Source organism: Perognathus longimembris, chromosome 24, assembly GCF_023159225.1.
Source record: "Perognathus longimembris pacificus isolate PPM17 chromosome 24, ASM2315922v1, whole genome shotgun sequence".
In the NCBI taxonomy this organism is placed as follows: Eukaryota; Metazoa; Chordata; class Mammalia; order Rodentia; family Heteromyidae; genus Perognathus; species Perognathus longimembris.
The window spans coordinates 828,109-851,308 of NC_063184.1; the positions used below are offsets into that span (position 1 = coordinate 828,109).

Consider the following 23,200-nt stretch of genomic DNA (forward strand, 5'->3'; position numbering starts at 1 on the left):
TAATACAGCTTGAAGTTGGGTATTGTAATTCCTCCAGCACTGTTCTTTCTGCTTAGGAGTGTTTTTGCTATTCTAGGTCTTTTATTGTTCCATATGAATTTCTGGATTGCTTCCTCTATTTCATTAAAGAATGGTGTTGGGATATTAATGGGTATTGCATTGAATTTGTAGATAGCCTTTGGCAATATTGCCATTTTGATTATATTAATCCTCCCAATCCAGGAGCATGGGAGGTTTTTCCATTTTCTTAGTTCTGACTTAATTTCATTTTTCAAGCTTTTAAAGTTCTCTTCAAAGAGGTCTTTCACTTCTTTGGTTAAGGTTATTCCTAGGTATTTTATGTTTTTGGGGGCTATTGCGAAAGGAGTTGCTTTCCTGATTTCAGCCTCGGTCTTCGGGTTGTTAGCATAGAGAAAGGCCGTTGATTTTTGAAGGTTTATTTTATATCCTGCGACTTTGCCAAAGTTTTGTATCAGCTCTAGTAGCTTGGGGGTAGAGTCTATGGGATTCTTTAGGTATAGGATCATGTCATCTGCGAAGAGAGAAAGTTTAACTTCATCTTTTCCTATTTGGATCCCCTTTATATTCTCTTCTTGCCTAATTGCTCTGGCTAGGAATTCTAGTACTATGTTGAAGAGCAGGGGAGAGAGTGGACATCCCTGCTTTGTTCCTGATTTTAAAGGGAATGGCTTTAGTTTTTCACCATTTAGAGTTATGCTTGCTGTTGGTTTGTCATAAACTGCCTTGATTATATTCAGGAATGTTCCCTGGAATCCCAGTTTTTCCAGGGCTTTTAGCATAAATGGGTGCTGGATTTTATCGAACGCTTTTTCCGCATCCAGCGATAAAACCATGTGGTTCTTTACCTTGCTCCGGTTGATGTGGTGGATTACATTAATTGACTTGCGTATATTAAACCAGCTTTGCATCCCTGGGATGAATCCAGTTTGATCGTGGTGTATGATTTTTTTGATGACTTGTTGAAGTCGATTGGCCAGAATTTTGTTGAGAATTTTTGCATCTATGTTCATCAGGGAGATTGGTCTGTAGTCCTCTTTCCGTGATGAGTCCCTGCCTGGTTTTGGGATGAGGGTTATACTGGCTTCATAAAATGAGTCTGGCAGTGAACGTTCTCTTTCAATTTCATTGAAGAGTTTGAGAAATATTGGAGTGAGTTCTGTTTTGAAGGCCTTGTAGAATTCTGCTGTGAATCCATCTGGACCTGGGCTTTTCTTGGATGGGAGATCATTTATTGCTGTTTCTATTTCAATACTGGATATGGGTCTGTTTAGAAGGTTTAAGTCTTCATAGTTGAGTTTGGGGGTATCAATTTTTTCTAGGAAATCATCCATTTCTTCCAAGTTCTCGAATTTGTTGGCATAAAGGTTTGCAAAATAGTCCCTTATTATTTTCTGAATTTCGGTTATTTCTGTGGTGATGCTACCTGTTTCATCTCTTATCTTGTTTATTTGAGTGTGCTGCCTTCGTTCTTTGGTCAGGTTTGCCAGGGGTCTGTCTATCTTGTTGATTTTTTCAAAGAACCAACTCTTTGTTTTGTTGATTCTTTCGATGGTTTTTTTCGTCTCTAATTGATTTAATTCTGATTTGATTTTAATTATTTGCTTCCGTCTATTGACTTGGGGTTTGGCTTGCTGTTCTCTCTCCAGAAAATTAAGGTGCTTCCTTAAATTACTGAGTTGCTGTTTCTCCAGTTTGTTGATGTATGTACTCAGAGATATAAATTTTCCTCTAAGTACTGCCTTTGCTGTGTCCCAAAGGAGCTGGTACTTTGTGCCCTCAACTTGGTTGAAGTCCATAAACATTTGAATTTCTGTTTTAATTTCTTCAATGATCCACTGATGGTTCAGCAGTGTGTTCTTTAGTCTCCATGAATTGTGGGATTTTCTGTGGTGGCTGAATGAGTTGAGCTCTAATTTTATTCCATTGTGGTCTGAAAGAATGCAGGGAATGATTTTGATACTTCTGAATTTGTACAGATTTTCTTTGTGCCCTAAGATGTGATCTATTTTGGAGAATGTTCCGTGTGCTGCCGAAAAGAATGTGTATTCTGTCCTTGCTGGGTGGAATATTCTGTAGATGTCGATTAAGTCTAGTTGGTCTATGCAATTGTTTAGTTCTGTGGTTTCTTTGTTCAGTTTTTGGCGTGTTGATCTGTCCAGAGGTGATAGTGGAGTGTTAAAGTCCCCCACTATCATTGTGTTTGGGTCTATGAATGTTTTTAGAGCCAGTAGTGTTTGTTTGATGAAGTTGGGTGCTCCTGCATTTGGCGTGTAGATATTTAGGATGGTTATTTCTTCCTGTTGGAGAGATCCTTTTACTAGTATGTAGTAACCTTCTTTGTCTCTTCTTACCTTTTTTAATTTGAAGTCAATTTTGTCTGATACTAGGATTGCAACTCCAGCCTGCTTATGGGGGCCATTTGCTTGATAGATTTGTTTCCAGCCTTTCACTTTTAGAAGATGTTTACTTTTGCTGGATAGATGTGTCTCTTGGAGGCAGCAGAAAGATGGATCTTGATTTTTGATCCAACTTATGAGCCTATGTCGTTTGATTGGAGAATTAAGTCCATTAATGTTGACAGTTAGGATTGAGAGGTGATCGTTTGTTCCTTTCATTATCACTGTCTTGTTTGAAGCTGTGTCTTCCCATTTCTTGATCTAGTGTTTACTAATTAGGGTTCATTTCTCTGTCTGTGTTGGGATCCTGATTATTTTCCCTGTATAGTACATCTTTAAGGATTTTGTGTAAAGGTGGTTTGGTGGAGATATATTGTTTCAGTTTTTCCTTATTGTGGAAGACTTTTATTTGACCTTCGGCTATGAAGGAGAGTTTGGCGGGGTACAGAATTCTTGGTTGGTAGTTATTTTTATTTAGAGTTTGGTATACTTCATTCCAGGCTCTCCTTGCTTTCATGGTCTCTGCTGAGAAGTCTGGGGTAATTCTGATTGCTTTTCCTTTATATGTGATTGTTTTCTTTGCCCTAACAGCTTTGAGTATTTTTTCCTTGCACTCTGCAGAAGCTGTTTTGATCACAATGTGTCGATGGGAAGTCCTATTCTGGTCTGGTCGATTTGGGGTTCTAAATGCTTCTTGTATCTGTATAGGCCTTTCCTTCTGGATATTTGGGAAGTTCTCAGCTAATATTCTGTTAAATAGGTTGCCTATCCCATTAACCTCTTTCTCCAAGTTTTCCTCAATACCTATTATCCTTAAATTGGGCTTCCTGATTGTGTCTTGAATCTCCTGTAGCGATCTGTTTTGTTGCTTGGACTGGATTTGTATTGATTTTTGATCTTTCTCCATAGAATCTAAGGAATCTTCAGCTCCTGAGATTCGATCCTCTGCTTCAGTTAGTCGGGACTGTAGGCTAACTACTTGATTTCGAATCTCTTTTCCTTCTGACTGGTCTTTCCTGATGTTTTCCATGTCATTTCTTAGGTCCTGTATGGACTTCTTTACTTCATTAACTTCATTACTTTGGTTTTGAGTGTTGTCTCTCAAATCTTTAAGTTGGGTAGCTATCTTTTCATTTGACTCTTGAAGCTCACTTATCTTTCTATTTGTGGATGCCATGAAATTCTCCATTAATTTTTGCTTTGCCTCCTCACGCTCTAACATAATTGACTGAAGAGATTCAAACTTTTCATTTATCATGTTTATCAGTAAACTTTGTAGAGCATTTTGGGGGTTTTCTTCTATGTTTTTGATTGACTGCTCTGCTTCCTGCTTGTTTTGGGTGGGGGATAAGACTTCATTATTTGCCATCTTTCTTGTGTTTCTTCTGCCCATTTGAATTGGGAATGCCAACCTACCAGCACCTGTGAGCACTGTTTAAGACCCAAAGCAGCCCTTACCAAGCACTGTTGTGTAAATCTTACAATTTCACAATTATAAACAGATAACTTGTATACCTGTCTATAAATTTAGATTTGGTGTTCTAAAGAATACAATTTCAATATAACATCTGATCCTGGGCCCTGTATTCAGTAGTTACTTATTTACTGTTACAACCTTATACGCAATTCTTGTTTTTATATTAAGTTCTTTTAGGACTGGCTTTCTCTGTGAACCCCTTTGATTCACTCGTATTAAGCTGTGATATCCTCTATCCAATAACCAGAAGTCAATGGAACCTGGAGGTCCAGGCAGTAAGTCCGGAGGGTAAGTTGGAGGTAGTAAAGAGAATAGAGTCAACTGTATTGGGGGGGTGGTGGTGGTGATTTTGGTTTAGTTTCAGTGACGTGGAAATGTGGAGAAGAGTAGAATCAGTAGAAAGAACATTCATAAAATGACAGACACTGGAGAGTTAGCAGAAAAGGGTGTAGGTGTTATTTATAGGAAAGTAATTTTTATAGGAAGAGGACGCAATGAGAGAAATGAAGTAAAAATACTGGAAGACAGATACACAAAACAGAGAAAAATTATTTAACAAGGAAGTATAAGTAAATAAAAAGGAAAATAACCGAAAAGGAACAAACCTAGCAAATAAACAAACACACAAAAAAACTTGATACAACAAACCAGTAAAAATGGAAAACAAACAAACAAACCAAAAAAAAAAAAAAAAAAAAAAAACAAAAGAAAAAACAGCCAATGATGTTTCAGGTGTGAAAAAATTAAAAAGAAAATTTAAAAGAAAAGTTAAAAAAAAAAATGTTTGAAAAGAAAAAGAAACCAGTCTCTCGTTTCCCTGCAATGGACTGCAGTCTATTTTCCTGATTGGCTGATTTGACTTGATTTCAGTTGGCAAGGGGTGGTTCTGTTCTGACTTTCTCCCCTGTTGGTGCAATCGTGGGTCTCTGAGGTTCGCACAGCTTGCAGGCAGGCCTTGGGCGTCCTCTGTCGATGGGGACGTGGGCAGTCACAGGAACTGTGGCTCCTCTGTCTGCTGTTGGGCCGCTGCCTTTGATGCCTGGTCTTGACTAGACTGTGAACTCAGCAGAGCATGGCGCCTCTAGCCTGTTTTGCTCCACTAAGAGTTGCTTGCCTGAGGGAGGCGGCCTCCTTGGCATAGGTAGCTATGGAATGCAGCTCCGTTTTGGGCTGGGAATTAGTTTCCTCTGTGACGGGACCGTTTAGCTGTCCCCGGAACTGTTTGTTCCTCCTTCTGTTGTTTCCGTGCCCCTGGTAGCTGCTCCCAGCTTTTGCTTTAAGTTTAGAAGTTCCGGCGGGCAGGGCGGGGCTTCTCTGGCTAGGCCCCGGACTCGCCTCCCACCAGGGCAGGGGGCGTTCTTCTGGGCGGAGCTGGTTCTCACTGATTCCGCCCCTCCTGCCCTTTTCAAAGATGGCTTTTTTGACCTCGCTTTCCCCAGGCCCGCTTCAGTTTCAGTCTGGTCTGACCCTATGCCAGTGGCAAAGATGGCGCTTTGCTCTGGCGGTGGGGACAGGGATGCCTTCCAGAAGCTGGACTGTGGGCACAAGCGAAAATAATTTTTTTTTTTTTTTTTTTTTTTGCGGGGTACTCACGCGGTCTCTGCGATGTCAGGTCCTCCGTGCTCGGCTGCCGTCTGGAGTATTTCTCGCTTTAGCTGCGTGGAGTGCTGGGGGCTGTGCCCGGCACTGTGCCGGAGCCAGCGCTGGCGCCGCGGCGGGACGCCGCCTGGAGCTCAAAACTGTGTTTTCAGACCAGCAAAGTCGATTTTTCCTTCCTGGAGAGAATCCCTGTACTGTTAGAAGTTACTTTGGCTGTCTTTCTCGGAGAAACAGTTTCTATGAGGTGAGAAAACTACCATATCAGAGGGAGCTCTGCAGGGCACAGCCGCTCCTCCGCCGTCTTCTCCCGAATCAATCGAGAAGGATATTTCTATATCCTCAATATTTTTCTTAAAACGCTCAGTCACCTTTCCATTTATGCTGATAATATATAACAAACAACCTCAGGGCGGATGTGACTGGAAATATGACCTTAAGAATATGAAATGAATAAAAAAAGAATATGAAATGAGCAGGACACCAATAGTTCGCACCCGTAAATCCAAGCTACTCAGGAGGCTAAGATCAGAGGATCTGGTTCAAAGCCAGCCCAAGCAAGAAAGCATGAGACACTTGTCTCCAATTACTCACCAAAAAGCTGAAAGAACTGTGGCTTAGATGGTAGAGTGCTATCCTTGAGCAAAAAAAGCTCAGGGAACAGAACCCAGGCCCTGAATTCAAGCCCCAGGAGCCCCCCCCCCCACACACACAGAAAATAAGAATACGAAATGGAACATCGCATCTCTGAAATTACCAAAGAATTCAAAAATTCAATTCTAAATGGAATAATTCACTATTGTAACTAAATAATTTTAACTAAGCATTTAACTACTTTAAAATAGAAGTTTCCTAAATCCTGCAAAAATACTGCTGAGGCTGATGTTTTTCCAAATGCTACATATACTGATTTTCCTTTAGTACAACAGAAGTAACATTGAATAAAAATCACCATTTATTTAATGAAGCTTTTGTTTTACTTAAGGCTCATCTTTCACATTTAGGATTTTCTAGTCAAAGTTGGAAGCTTTTCACAAGTCTGAATTGAAAGTCCAACTGACTATTCAGAAAAGTGTGCATGTGGCAAGAATCGTTTGCTTCTAGATCCTTCTTCAGCCATTTAGCCCCTTCGACCATTATTGCCAAGCCAAATTTTCTGAAATGAAACAAATTGCAAAACTAGAAATACAACTGAGTATCCAAAAAGCAACTCCAATCTTCTGCCAGAACCAAATTCAAATTCTTAATCTCTGGTCCAAAAAAATCAGACCAAGTACTGACATTTTCCACCAAGCAAGACTCCTGGCCACAAGTGTTTCTCATTTACTCTACTACTAGGACACAAAGCTGAGATAAAAAAAATTCCTGAAAATCCTAATTTTCAGATGCAATTTGGAATGCAAGTGATTCATAATGTAACAAGGGGAACCTTATCATCTTCTCTTACCAGCTCCGTGTTTCTCGAGTGCCATCCTCGGGAGACATCCCAACCAATCAGAAGGCTGCCATGGCTGCCAGCCATCTGACCTAACTATTATGCTCTGCCCCTAGCTCAGATAGAAGTTCGAATCCCAGCAGTCTCCTATTGCAGCTACTGTTCAGCTAAGAAAGCTGCCACCTCAAGGGATCTAACGAAGATCCCTGTATGTTCTCCGTGACAAGTGTGGTACTAGTCAAGAAAAGATATAAAATGCTAAAAAAGAAATTAAAGCCACTGCTTCTGTACCAAAACATATTCACAGTAGCCTCTGAAGAGATTTAAAGTCTATTAAAATCCAAGTGAAATTTCACAGAATTTCTAATCCTGTGGTCACATCGTCATCTTATCCTGTGGGAATCTCATCATCTCATCTCTTGCTCCCACTGCAATTTTTTTTAAATTACTATTGTCTTTCAAGGAAAGAAATGCAAATAACATAGAGGAAGAAAACCATTGTACGTTAAAGCACCAAATAAACCCAGAAACTTTATCATAGGTATCTATAGATATGGACCAATACCTGTATCTATAGAGGTATCTAAACATGCAAATTATAGGACATAGTAGGATAGCAGACACAGAGGGTGAAAGATTAAGATAAACACTTAAGAACACATTTTCCATTACTAAGGACCTTTATTAAGTGAAATGTATGGTTAAGAGGCACCTCTAGTCAAGGATGAGCAATCTGAGGCAAAACTCAAAGCTGACCACATAAACACCTTGAAAGTTGTAACAAACAGAGAATAGTGTTTCTACAGAAATAAGAATCAATAGGAAGAAATTTCTCAAGATATAGGCATTTTGAAAAAGCTGAAGATTATCTTTCAAGCATAAGAATTAGAGAATCTAGTTGCATCTCTATGAACCCCATGAAGAACAACTTACCAACATAACAGGATGGCTTAAAGTAAAGTTTATGTCCTGTAAGTAATTTTTCTAAGAGTAACATTTATAAATAAACATAAATTTATAACATCTCTAAAGATCCCATGAAATGAGCTTGCTCAAGAAGTCATTACAAAATATAAATATACTTGAAAAAATAAATAAATCAGTTTAAATTTGTGGTTGGCCACAACAATCAGTAGCATTTCTCTATGATAACAATGAGCAGATGGCAAGGGAAATAATTCCATTTGTAAAAACCTCAGGAAAAAAAATTAAAAACTGCAGGGATAAACCTAAACAAGGAGGTGAAGGACCTCTTTAATGAAAACTCCAAGGAAGAAACTGAAGAAGACACCAGGAAATGAAAATGACCATTCTGCTAAAAGCAATCAAAGTACAGATCCAATATTATATCCATGAGAATATCAATGACATTCTCCAAAGAAACAGAGAAAACAATGCAAAAATTCATATTCAAAAGATCCAAAGTACAGAAAGCAATTCAGAGGGGGGTAAAAAAAAACAAAAAACAAGCAATACTAGAACTTTCACAATTCCAGACTGCTAGCACAAAAACAACCCCAAAAAACAATGGGTAAGATTAGAAGACCCAGCAATGAACCCACAAACTTACAGACATCTGATCTTTAACCAAGAAGCCAATCATATATTTTGGGAAAAAAAAAAACACGACATTTTCTTCAACAAATGGTGTAGGAAAATCTGGGTATCCCTTTATAAAAGACTGGAAGGAGTTCCCTGTGTCCCATTTGTATTGATGTCAATTCAAAGAAGATCAAACATCTACAAATGAGACCTGAAATGTTGAAATTACTACAGGAAGGAATAGGGAAAACACTAGAACTTGCAGACATAGACAGGAACTTCCTGAGTAAAGCCCAGGGGTTCAGCAAATAGGAGAGAGAATTCACACACAGGACTGCATCAAGCTAAAATGCTTCTGCACAGTGAAGGATGTTCAACATTTCTTCATATACTGGTCACCGCACTTCTTTCAAAGAGTTTCTATTTAGATCATTTGCTCCCTTCATTAACTTGCCCCTCTATTCATTTGCACTTTTATTAATTGAATCTTTAAGAATTTTGTTCTTTTGAGCGCTTTCAATATTTTGGTTATTCGACCTTTGTCAGATATACAGATAGAAAAGATCTCCCATCCTGTAGTCTGTCTCTTTAGCTTTAACTATATCCATGAAGGAAGTACAAATCAACATAACATGGAGATTCCATTTTACTCCACTCAGAATGGCCATTGTCCAGAAAACAAACTACAGCAAATACTAGCAAGGATGTCTGTAGGGGGAAAATGCTGTCACACTGTGGATGGGTATGTCAGAGTATAAACTCTGTGGAAGGCAGTATGGTGAAAAACTAAAAATACTAAAATGTTACTACCCTATAATCCAATCATCCTACTCTTGAACATTTATCCAAAAGATTGCAAGTCAAGATAAAAGGCCAGGCACTCAGGTGGCTCAAGCCTATAGTCCCAGCTACTCAGGAGGCTGAGATCTGAGGATCACGGTTGGAAGCCAGCCTGGGCAGGGAAGCCAATGAGACTCTTATCTTTAATTACAAAAAAGCCATAGTGGAGGTGTGGTTCATATGGTAGCGTGTTAGTCTTGAGCAAAAGAGCTCAGGGACAGCACCCAGGCCCTGTGTGATACAATAAAAGCACCTACACATCCATGTTCATTGCTGCACTATTTACTACAGCCAGGTTATCAAAACAGCCTAGATGTACTACATTCGGTGAATGAACCAAGAAAATGTAATAACACACACACATACATGTGTATATATGTGTGTATATATATGTTAGCACACCTTACACACAGACACACACACACACACACACACACTACCAGTTCTGAAGAACCTTGCTTAGCCCATGACCCTCATAGACTCATAGTCTAGTTGTGTACAAATAAACTACCATTGTGAAGCCTCCTTAAACAATAACCCAGCATCCTTTGGACCAAATAAACTCTTCAATCAAAAATTCTGTCAAGAATTCATTGAATAAAATAAAAATATTTGATACGTGAAACCTGCCAAAACAGTATCAAACTGTGTAATTCACTCTCTCAAGAATTCTCATAAAAGCAATTGATGTGGTGTCAGCATCCCACTCAGCAAGCTCTCCACTTGCACCGGCTGATTTGATGTGATTGCTCCACTTTTATGAGTTAGTCACTGATATTTGAACCAGTTCACTGGCAACCAGATTTAAGACAGGGAGTTATAAATTAATTCATTCCTCTCACAGTGCAGAGTCCAAATGCAATGCGAATCAGCTCACTTGAATAGCAGCCAAGTTCTTCTGCTCCTGTGAGGGGGCCTCGTGCACGAAGCGCAGCCAGTTGGAATGTCTGGGGTTGGTGGCGTCCAAAATGTACAGAACTTCTCCCTTCCTCCCACGCACCTGAAACAGAAAAGGCTCCTGAATTCCCACAGAAATCTGTGATGACCCTTACTAACTATACCAAGGCATGATATACATTGTCCCCAAGCATAGATCTCTTTAATTAACAGGTGTTGAATAGATGCTGGATTAATAATCATTCTTCCCTTAAACATATGTCTTAACCAAGCCCACAGTTCCATCTGGCGAGATGTCTAGATGACTCACCGTTACAATCAACTCTCAGAAATATCCAGTGTGGACAGTTATTTTCTAGTCAAAATGATTTCTCTTTGCAGGTGCATTGGAATATATGTGTCATAATTGGCATTGTGCAGAAGAGAACCAAAATCCACAGAAGAGGGTGGAGCTGCTCCCTTCCCAATTGAGGAAGTGAAGTTGGGGCCTTTCTCCCTCCACTAAGTAACAGAGTCATCTCCACAAAGGGGAACGTGCTAAACTGACCCTGGAATCCGACTCCCAACAGAACCACAATTTCATCCACACTTTTTAAGTGGATGAGCAAAAGAAAACCTATCTCATCTGTTCATGGCCTGCTCATGAATTATTGGGAGTAGTGTTTTCTTTTTCTCCAATTATCTGTCATATATTATTTCATGATCTTTAAGGAGTTGTACCAAAAGGTTTCATTTCAACCAAGTGTTCTCTTTGCATTTTCCCCTTTTTTTTAAATCTCAGAATGCAAGACTTTGCTGGTCAGATCTACTCAACATTTCATTGAAGGGAAAAAATACCAAAACCCCAGGTATTCCACTTCAGTCACTTGGAATTTCATTTCTCTCAAATCCCTTCACTGTTAAGTGACTGGGCACTTGCCCAGTTTAATAAAACTATATTTACCAACCCCCACCCCCAGGCTTATCCACCTCTAGAATTCAGTGGAGGACAAGAAAGAATGCACACCAATATTTCCAACACCAAGTATCAAAAATGCAAATGCTTAAAACTTATCTGTGCATATCTGAGGTGAGAAAAAAATTTTCAAAATTTTCTCTTTGAAAGGACAACCTTGACCCAATAATGTATGTGTTTGAATGGACTTCTGGACAATCATTCATTTGTTCAACTGAGAATTACCACATCCTTTACTGCTGAGGGCTAAAAACCTTCCAGTGAACAAAACAAAGCCTTTGACCTCACAGTCCTCAAACACAGAAGCAACTTTAAAGATTAGCCAGTGTGAACATTGGAAGTATGGAGGCGGAGGGGGAGAATCTAGCTATGGGAGAAGAGAAACACTAGATAGAGTAGTAAGTAAAGCCTTGCGATGAGTTAACGAGAACAATTTCATAAGAAGGAATTGCTGAGGGAAGAGGCAGAGGGGTCACAGGTAGAAAAGCTGAAGCCTGGAAAGAAACTTGATAGGAAGTTTAGGTTTGGAAAAGCTAAGAAAACTTAGATTTGAGATGAGCAATAAGAAGGCAGAGGAGAGGCAGGGGAAAAGCAAGAATAACTGAAGAGGTAGTAAGTGCTGAGATCAGACACACTGGCTACTTTCAAATCATAGGAGCATACACAGACCAGGAAGCCATCCAAACAGTTACCGTGCAGAAACAATCACGCCTTTCCAAAAATCTGTAATTAATCCATCTGCTGAACGACTTGCAGAAATGGGTATTTCAAGATTCTAGCAAATACTGTCTGTGAAAAGTTCAGTTAGTCTCTTCCTACAATCTAATAGACTGCCTATTTGGCCAAGGAGTGCCTCAGCTCAGAGCCCACCCTGCCCCACCTCACCCTCTCCAAGCAGGGCCAGACCACCCAGCAACCCTGCCCAGGGCCACCTAGAGCACATGGCTGCTTCATCACCTCACCCTGTGTCCCACCAAACCAACGCCCAAGTATAAATCGTGAACACTGAATCTCCATAGCCCTGGCCATAGGAACAAAACTACTTACATTAACAAAAGACCAAACTGCACCCAGAAAGCAGTGAGATGCCTACATCGCTGAGAGAAACGTGCTCTTAAAAGAAGAGTAACTGTTGCCTAAATTAAGTCTAACTTAATGTGCGGCCCTGCGGGCTCCTGCTTATAATCCTAGCTACTCAGGAGGCTGAGATGTGAGGATCGTGGTTTGAAGCCTCCCTGGGCCAACAAATTCAAGAGACTCTTCACTGCAATTAGCCAGCAGAAAAGTCACAAGTGGGTGGAGGCATGGCTCAAGTTGTAAGGAGTCATCCTTGAGCGGAAAAAGCCAATCTTGAATGTGAGGCTCTGACTTCAAGACCCAGCACCAGGACCAAAAATTAAGGAAACACCAATGCCTTACCAACTTAGATAAAGTAGCCTAGGACCTGCTTATTGACACATCTATGACTCATATTAAGCTCACTATATATGGGAAGTGTTTGACAGCTGGACTCCTTCTTCTGTGATGTGATGCACAGCCAAGTTTTCTCTGGCTGGGTCTGATGAGCACACTTGACTTTTTTAGAGTTTTCACCAGGAGCACTATTGGCTCATGTGTTCCAACTCTTTCCCCAGGCTTGAGTTCCAACTATGTTCAACGACTCAAAATTAGCAACTCATTTTTATTGTTTTCCCTTCAGTAGACGCATGAACTTTCTGGTGATCTCTTCCTCTTCCACACAAGACTCCATCTTCAGAGAAATGCACGGATTCATCTTCATACTAAAATTCTGAAATATGACATTCTCAATACAAATGAACACTTATTGATGGACTGTCATTTATATTCTCCTAATGAATTGGTGTGTATTGCATTGATTTATTGGCATTTAGCTTCTCTGATGAATCATCATGACAGTGAAGAGTTCACTCACTATTTTTCTTGATGCTGCTACTTGAACTTCTTGAACTCTGAGCTTTGTACTCCTGCTTGGCTTTTTCACTTGAGGCTGGCACTCTACCATCTGAGCCACAGCTCCACAGCTCCCATCTCCTAATAAAACTTATCTCAGAATCTACTGGATGTGTTCACGGATCCTGTCCCAGTTACACAAAAGGTAACTGAAGCAGAAAAGGAAAAGAAAGCATGTATGAAGAGAAAAAGGCCACACAGTTGGTTTGTGTCTGATGTTCTACGTTGTGTCTGACATTCTACAGTCACAGAAAGAATGCTCACATGGAATCTTCGCCCTTTTCAGCCTGTGTTCAATACTGGTCCTATATACCACAGATCTGGAGTTTTTCCAGACTGAAGATCAGCAGCAGCAAACAAAAGTCACAGTTGATTATTCAGTGTGTTTACTTGTATATTTATAGACAAATTCTAATTACCATGAATGAGGGAAACCATGAAGTCTATGTTTCTTTGGCTCTGGCTTACTTCGCTTAATGTCATTTTTTCCAACTCTTCCCATTTCCTTACAATGGTACAATGTAATTCTTTCTGATGGATGAGTAGAAGTCCAATATGTATATGTGCCATATTTTCTTCATCCATTTGTCCACTGAGGTACATCTAGGTTGATTCTATATCTTGGCCACGGTAAACAATGCTGCAATGAACATGCTTGTGCTGGCCACTTTAGTGTGGCCTGATTTTAGTCCTTTGGATAAATGCCCAGGAGTTAGACTACTTGGTCATAGGGAAGCTCTATGTTTAGTCTCCTAAGGAACCTACATACTGCTTTCCCACCAACAGTGTACTAGAATTCCCTTTTGGCCACATCCCCACCAGCATTTGTTATTGTTAGTTTTCCTAATAATTGCCATTCTAACTGGAATAAGAAAGAATATCAATATTGTTTTCATTTGCATTTCTTTTATGGTCAGAGATGTTGAACACTTCATGTGTCCATTAGCCATTCTGTTTTCTTCTTCTGAGTAGTCTCTCTTCTCTCTTCTCTGATTGGGTTGTTGAATTTTTGAGGATTTATCTTTTAGAGGGTTAATTTTGAGCCCTAAGTATATTTTAGATTTGAGGACCCTGTCTGATCAAAATAAATATATGTATACACACACACAGGGACATGATAAATTATATAGGACTCTAGTCATCGCATACTGAGGCCAAAGAAGGCTATGCATAGGAGTGGTGGACAAAGGCTCAATAGCTATGCATAGATGATCACATAAAATAATATTCTATGAAATGAATTCCAAGAAAAGGAAACAAGAGACATATTGTAGTTACCATTGTTGCTGTTTTTGTTTTCTTTTCCTTTTGTCTTGTTTGGATTTGGGAGAGGATAGGAGGGGCAAATAAAAGGCGGAACAAGGATGCACCAATATAGCAGTGGAGCTCACTGGACAACACTGGAAAAATGAACTGGATATGCTGAGGGCAGGGAAGGGGGAAAAACCAGGAGAGACCAAAGAGGAGACATGGCACATAAAGAAACTGTACTCATTACTCATTACCTAATTCATGTAACTGTCAGCCCTCTGTATATCAACTCTACAATAACAACTTTAAAAAGTTACACGGAACTTTAAATTCTGATACATTATGCAATCAGACTACCAAAAAAACAACAACTGTCACAGTTAATTTCATCTTCCCAACCAGGTAGACTGAGGTAACCACAGAAAGATTTTCAGTTCAATAATAGAAAATTAATACAAATAAAAGAAATACTGGAAATAGGTAAGCAATATCAACAAATCTGCTCTACCCAAACCTCAATATGTAATTTGCAAAACTGAGTCAACTGTAGAGAGAGAAGCTCATTTGTTATTTGGATGGTTCCTTTTCAAAAGGAAAAGGCCTACCACGTGATTGAAAGGTCTACCTTCAATCAGCTCAACTGCCAAGGGATTTCAATCTCACCCAATGCAAGACACTGAAATTCCAGGGGAAAAGCAGCCACATTTGCCCTGAAAAAAAAAATAGCAAAATGCAAAACCTAACAGTATTAAAACATTAGTTCCTACAAAGATGGCAATAATACACTTAGTGACAAATTATGTTGTGCTGTATGAGAAACACACACATACATACACCCACACATATCCTTTTTTTGTTGGTTTTGTGGGACTTGAACTCGGGACTTGGCCACTGTCCCTGAGCCTCTTTGTGCTCAAGACTAGTGCTCTACCATGTGAGCCACAGCACAACTTTCAGTTTTTGGTTAAGTGGAGCTAAGAGTCACATGGAGACTTTTCTGACCAGGTATCCTTAGAATCCCGATCCTCGTATTTCAGCCTCCTGAGTAGCTAGGGCTACATACGTGAGCCACTAGTACCTGGCTTATATTTCCCCTTTTAAGATTACTGTGCAAAAAGGTAGTTTTGAGCCCTCAAATTCAAAGCACCATGAGGTCTAGAGTATGAAATGTTGTCTTTTTAAATGTAAATTTTAGGCATTCCTTCTGTAGGTTTTTTAAACTAAGCAAAGCCATCTGCACAACTTGTCTCCAGTGTTTAACTATGCACCAAACTTCAATGTACCTTTAGAAGCACAAAAAGCAAAGTAATTGATTCTGACAGGACAATGTTGTCAGATTGAAACCAAAGAGAAACACATGCTCCGAAATCAGCAAGGATCATCACTAGGAAATTGCCATGATTTATACCTTCTATGCAAAGCCTGTGTTTCCCTTCTTTGTTAATCCTATTGGTTTTTCAAAGGGTTTTTCATTAAGTTCTTTTGCTTGTTTTGGTGCTTAAACACACACACACACACACACACACACATACACACCCTCAATGTTGTTGATCTTCTCTAACCTGCATCTGATCAACCTGGCCCATAGATTAGTCTCTTCATGTGAGGAAAGGAAAGCATCCTTGACTATGTAGTGCAGTCACTGGAGTTGTGCCTCTCTCTCCTCACCTGTTAAATGTGGTAAGTATGCTGATGATTCACATCGAGAATCCTAGCTATGCAGGAGGCCGAAATCTAAGGGTCGCGATTTGAAGCCAGCCAGAGGAGAGAAAAATATCAGCATTGTACTCATAAAATGCCATGTTCAATTTAAATTCTTTTATACAAATACTTAAAAACTAGTATATAAATAATATATTATATTTTATATATAAATTTGTATATTAGCTAAATATAGATTTAAATATAATTATATAACATATTTATATTATCTATATTACATAACATAATATATGTAATTATATATTACATAATATTTAATATATTGTTTAAATTACATATTTAATATATTATTCATATTGTGTATATTTTATAGATATTACTTATATGTAACATGATATGTAATATAAAATATGTATCACATATATTAAATATACATGTTATATATAATGTATCACATACATTATAGTGGTATGGTAAATCAAACCAGCAAAGATCAAGAACACTTTTTAGAGCATCCTGAACCAGGCTGGTGTCAGAAAGAAGTTCAGGTCTCAAGGGAGGGGACACCCTGAGATGATTAATCAGAAATGCAAGGGGGGGGGGGTGGTTACTTCAACTCCAATGTCCACCTTGTGGGATTTGATCCAGAGAGCCCCACCTGGTCAGCCCGAAACCCACATTCCAGCAAAATGGCCTTAGCTGGGAACACAGTGACTAGGGAGAAGAAATTATGTCTACTTCAATATGATATTATATTATATATATGTGTACACATACACACACGTGTTTATGGATGAAATGAAAGACTTCCCTCTGAGTGGTTAGGAACTCAAGTACAGCACTTATGTAGTCAGGCACCCAGTGGGGCTTGGTTGGCATCACAGCCCCTAAGGCCTCTGTGGTTCTGGTGGACCTCGATGGGAACAATGCCTGGATCCCGGTGCGCCCTGTGGCCTCGGTGGGAACAGCGCCTGGATCCCGGTGCGCCCTGTGTCTCGTGTGTGGACAGGGACACTCGCACTCCAGTCACGGAGACATCGCTTGGAGTCCTGTAGAGGAAAGCAGGGCCGAGAGGGGGGAATGGGAAGGCCTGGGCCGGATCCGGGAGCAGGCCACACTTGGTCCCAGGCCAAGAGCCGCAGGCGGCCGGAGGGGAAGTCGGAGGGCTGGGGGGCCCTGCAGGTCTCCAGCGCCTGGGGACTCTGGTTTCCGAGTGGGCTCGCTGGCGCCAACCAGAACCGCGTGGGGCATGAAGCTGCCTTCGGGTGGGGTCCTTGACAAGGCTAGCATGGCAGGAGAGCCGTCCCCGGGTCCCCAGCAGGGCCCTGGGACGCAGTGTGGGCTGCGGGGCTTCAGGGAGAGCTGTGGTCTCCCCTCCTCCCCGGCCTCTAGAGATTCCGGGAGGGCACCGGTAAGGACCTCGCTTCCCACCTTTCTCACCCAGCACAGCCAGAACCAGTGGTGGCCCCTGCGATCTGGATTCTTAGTCCCAAATGTTTACCATCCCACAGTATTTTCTAAGGTTCTCTGCAGCTTGAAATATTCGAAGCATTAAATATTTGTAATTTAAAAAACAACAGCGGTCTTCTATTTCTCAGTGCTGCTGAGCTCTACATTAACTCTGCACAGCACCAGAGCATCTGGATGTCAGTCAAGTCAGAAAAGACTGGGACAATCTAGGAACACTGCGTTCTCTCCTGGGGTTCTTGAACTCAGGCCCCAACCTCTTCTTCTTTCTTCTTCTTCTTCCTGGCCCAAGCTCTTCTTTCTTCTTTCTTATTTCTTTCTTCTTCTGCTTTCTTCTCTCCTTCTCCTTCTCCTTCTTCTTCTTCCTGGCCGGTGCTCTACTACTTGAGCCACAACTTCACTTCCAGCTTTTGGGGGGTTCACTGGAGTTCAGAGTCTCACAGACTTGTCTGATTAGATTGGTTTCAAACCATGATCCCCAGACCTCAGCCTCCTCGCAGCTGAGAGCTGTCCGCTTTCTGGCCATCGGTAACAGGTAAGGGGAGAGTCACAACCCTCACAGTTCTATCTGGAGCCAGGGCTCGAAGCAAGCCCCACTGCGGTTGTGTGACCTTAACACCATTACGACCTTGGTCACCAGCCTCCAGTGGGTGAGCAGAGGACTGAGAATGAGTCCCCATGAATGACCCTCACCCTCCTATATCTGAATCTGAGCTTGGACAGACCTAGGAATGAGGTACAGTATCATTCCTTACAACTCCACAGTGGGAAAGGAAGATTTCCCTAGCGAGTCGGTTGCTGTTGTTATTGTTAGAAAGTAGAGCTTTTTCACTTGCCCGTGAGCAGCCAAGTCAGAAGAGAAACAGGAGAAGGACGTGAGATAAGGGATTTTCTCCATGGCTGCGGAGGCGGAGGGCGCAGGAGATCTTGCTGGAAACCATCTCTGGCCTAGGTGAAGCAGTGCAGGTGAGACCTCCATCCCTCAGCCTCACCAAAATCAGCCAGCAACCCGAGGGAACCTGGGAGCAAAGTGGTCCTCAAGATGGCTAAGTGAGAAAGTGCCCTGCTAGTACACTGCTCTGGCCTGGGAAAGCCCTAAGCAGAAAGCCCTTCATTCCTACAGAACTAAAAATGTAGTGTTTCAAATTACTAAATCCATAGTGACTTGTACAGCAACAACAGAAAACAAGAATCTGGATCATAGTCATGCTCCCTACTGGTCAAGGCACTCATAAATCTCTGTACTTTTGGAAAAAAAAATATATACATATATTCATATATAAGCATATATACACAAATATATAAATTATATATAAATGTATTATAAATATATTATGCAGTTGTATATATTATATGTAAATCTTTATATATGTATATTAATATACATTAATTACATATATATGGTGTTCTACTGTAAATGGTGTCCTTTAAATTGCTGAATAACTTTTGGGTATGGGGCAGGCAGAGAGGGAGGGTGTCCAGAGACACAATCACACTTTCTTTCTGTCTTGCTCTCCCCTATCTTCTCACCCTCCTTATATCCTTTTTGAAAGAGAGAGAGAGAGGGAAGGAAGGAAGGAAGGAAGGAAGGAAGGAAGGAAGGAAGGAAGGAAGGAAGGAGAGGGGGAGGGAATGGAGAGAGCAAAGGAAGAAGGAAAGAAGGGAGGGAAAAGGAAGGAAGGAAGAGAGAAGAGGGAGGGAGGGAGGGAAGGAAAGAAAGAAAGAAAGAAAGAGAAGGAAGAGAAGAAGGAAGGAAGGAAGGAAGGAAAGAAGGAAGGAAGGAAGGAAGGAAGGAAGGAAAGAAGGAAGGAAGGAAGTCAGGCAGGCAAGAAATAAAGCAAATATCCCACTTCTGGAAGCAAATCCTCATTGCTACAAGAGATTATCAGCACTGTCCATTGTTATCACTTGCAGCAGCTTAAAACAATAATCATTCCTTATCTCAAGCGTCCTGCAGAGCAGCCAGCGCATGGGCCTGGCTGGGCCAGCCGGTCCCCAGGGACACACACACACACACACACACACACACACACACACGGTCATACAGGTCAACGAAATCAACCTTTGCTGACTCCATTCATTTTAGTTGTGAAAGTTACTGTAATCCCTAACTATTGCTCAGATGAAAATAGTGTCAAAGTCTTTACATATAACGTGAGTATCGTTTAATGTAAGAAATTTTGTTTAAAATTCAAGGAGAGGGAAGGGGAGAAGAAAGGAGAGAGAAAAAGAAGAAACACGACATGTATATATTTTCATTCTACATTTGGGCTGCAAACAGACATAAACCTTTCTTCTTACAATTTTTAATCGTATATTTCTGCAATTTCATCAGTCCCATTTCATGAGTTTTCTCCGCATCTTAAGCCTAAAATGATGTGTTTATTTTTCTTTTATTTTCTTCCTGAGAAGGGGCATAAGAAGCAGTGTACACAGCACCATCAGACTTGGACGAGGAATTTAACACATACGGAAACTATTGGCCATAAATATGTTTCTATTGCTTTTTTTCACCTCATAAAAACCATAATAAACCATTAAAAATACAGATGCAGAACACAATAAAGAAAGGAATTTGGGGAAAATGATGCTCCAATGGCATTGTGTAACTTTGCTTTGAGTTTTTTAACGTGTGCCTACAAATCTCAGGCATTCTCCAGGGAGTGTTTCTAATTCTCCAGCAAACTGCCCTTGAAGTTAAGTCATCTACAATTACAAGGCAACAAACACACTTTCTTTGTCTAGAGATAAGACTTCCATTGGCAGTTATTGCAACACAAAGGAGGGAAATACCTTGTTGAATGCATATGCAAAAACCCTAATATTAAACTTAAATGACCAATAAACTGTACCACTACAACTTCCAGTCCAGAATGTTGACAGGGTGATAGGAAAACGTCACTGGGGAGCTGACAACTCCTGCATGCCAGGACAACTTCTGAGCCCACAGCATCCTGTTCCCCTGAGCAGTTAACTGCTTCACCTTCACTAACAATCCAAACTCTGAAGCAGGATAGTCCTAGCTACTCTGAAGGTTGAGATCTGTGAACAGCAGTTCAAAGTCAGACTAGGCAGGAAAGTCCGTGAGACTCTTATTTCCAAGTGAGCAGCAACAAAGAGAAAACAAAAACCCAGAAGTGAAGATGTGGCGTAGCACCAGCTTTGAAAGAAAAAGCTAAGAGGTGGTATCCAGGTCCTGAGTTCAATTAAATAAGCACCAATTATTTTTATTAATTAAATGAGCACCAATTAAATAAATTAAAGAAAATCCATTAAAAAGTCTGCATGATTCACAGATCATTACCTATTATATTTACCTTTAGTAGTTTCACCTACAGAAACTTCTTTAACTTTGATATCTAAACAATAAGTGAATATGCTTCCCACAATATCCCAACTCCTTAAGCAGAAGTGAACATTCATCTTAGAAAGATATCCTAGTGCAGAGATTGTGCTAATGGGGGTGAGAACAAATAGCTTCAACTGCCTCACAAGGTACACAGTCCCTAACCACAAGGTACACAGTTCATTTTCTACATAGTGTACATTGAATACAATTCAAATGCTGCCTTACTTTTTGCTGATTATTTTGGAAATGGGAAATCTAGAAATGTTCTGCATCCAAAGGTGTTGTCCTCTATATCTCAGCCTCCTGAATAGCTAGGCTTACAGTAAAGTCACTGGCACCAGGCTGTCAAACAGCCCTAGAGGTTAAAATGAGAGATCAAACAAGCCATCAGTGTCTTCGGTCTCCAGAGAGATGCGACAGGGGCCCTGTGTGAGGCACTGGGGAAACACACCATTCCACAGAACTCAAGAACAACACGCGCTGCTCGCTGCTTGTCCTGGGACCAGAATTCTTCCTGCATGGGCTGTGTACAGGTTACAGAGACAGGTGGCACCAGTGGAAGCTGCTCAGCTCTGTGACCTTCATTTGTGTCCTCTAAAGACACGGAGGTCATTGTGTGAACTGTTCCCAAACTTGCGTAGCCTGCTATGAAGTCCACAAATCCTATCAGGCCACCCAATGTTCTCTGTAGGCAGCCCAGAATCAACAAATTAGTCCACACATTGAAACAGAGAAAACCTTGCAAGTCCTCAAGTCCCGAGTTAGAAGTCAACACAGCCCTCCTCTGGGTTTTGAAATGCCGAGACCTATAAAATACCAAACTACCTCCTGAAATGCTGGCCAAAGTATATTGGTATATATTTCAATTTACCTCTAGGGGCGGACAGGAGAAAAGATGTTTTTAAACACAATTCATTACATTGAAGAGTAATGAAAGCATCTATTAGAATATTAATTACTGAAGCATTCCTAAAAACTCTTCAGAGAACAAAAGTACATTCCCAGTAGTCATTTATCATACGGCGAGGAAATGATAAACCAAATCATTACAAGGAATTTATTCAAACCCATGAACATTAATCTTCTTTCTATAAAGAAAGGGAACAGCAGTTGAGTTTTATGCAAACTTTCACCCCAGCTTGCTGAGCCTCTGCTGGGTGCAATGGGGTAATGTGCATGCAAATGATTTTCCATAATATACCTCACTGCAGAAAAGGCAGTCATTAAATTGGATATAAATTAGAGCAACAATTTGTTGCCAAAGAGACTAAAAGAAGGAACTTTACAATGGCCCATACACTAAACAACAGATAAATAAAAACTGTTCAAAAGAAACTTCCACTCCACCTGTTGTTCTCACCTGTTTTACCTAAAATCTACAAAAGAAAACATAAAAATGCAATCTTTCTGAAATACAAGCAAAGCCTGTGTTGCTAAAACATTAACAAATCAACAGATGGTTGGCATCAACTGGCCAGCACAAATGCAGAGTAGTCAGAAAGACAAGAACATAAATTAATTAATACATGAGCTAGACACAGTGGCTCATTTCTACAATTAACCACCAAAAAAGCAGAAAGGACGGCAACTCAAGTAGTAGAGTGCTAGTCTTGAGTAAAAACAACTCAAGAACAGGCTCCTTTTCTTTTTAGTTCAAGCCTCAGGACCTGCACAAAAAAAAAAAAAAAGAGGAAAGGAAAAGAAGGAGGGAAGGAAGGAGGGAGGGAGGGAAGGAAGGAAAGGAACAAAGGCAAAGGAGGAAGAGAGAGAAGGATTATCAAGAGAAAAAGGAAGTGAAGCAACAGGAAGATGGAAAGGGCCATAAGGAGTAGGAGAGGGCAGAGGGGAGAGAATAAGAGGAAGGAAGAGGAGAGAAGAGGAAGGCCTCTCTGATCACACAAACTGTAACTACATCCAAGTTCTAACTCTATCATAATTTTTATGACCTCAACTGAAAGAAATACATATACCCAATTCTTATCATTCCAAACTCCATTGAACAGAAAATTAGGAACATCTTGGTTATGTCAATTTATAGCTCCCACTCAAACCTATCCAAACAAAGATGAACAATATTAACAACTCATCTTTCCATAATTAACAAATAAATACTTTAAAATTTAATTCTTCCATTCACACTATCCTTTCATTTGACAAATACGGATTACTTGCATGAAGAAATCAAAGATCAGCCCCATGTAGCCGGTGCTAGGAGAGCTCACATTGGACGGAGGGAAGGAGAGGAACCGACACCACAGGTGCAGTGTGCAGACCAGCCACCTGCCATACTGACAGTCAGGAGACACCCCCAAGCCAGCCCCGCAGAAATATGGGGTAGGTA

General features: G+C 40.6%; 1 protein-coding gene across 3 annotated transcripts in view; it reads right to left on the reverse strand.

Annotated features, from left to right (window-relative positions):
• The window catches only part of Prdm5 (PR/SET domain 5), a 134,291-nt gene that overhangs the window by 77,023 nt on the left and 34,068 nt on the right, over positions 1-23,200 (reverse strand). For 2 of the 3 annotated variants that reach the window (XM_048333510.1, XM_048333509.1), the window contains exon 3: positions 10,185-10,307. The exons of the other annotated variant lie outside the window; for it this stretch is intronic. In XM_048333510.1, coding sequence (XP_048189467.1) covers positions 10,185-10,307 — 123 coding nt within the window. The remainder of the gene's footprint in view (positions 1-10,184; positions 10,308-23,200) is intronic. 3 annotated transcript variants of the gene reach the window in all.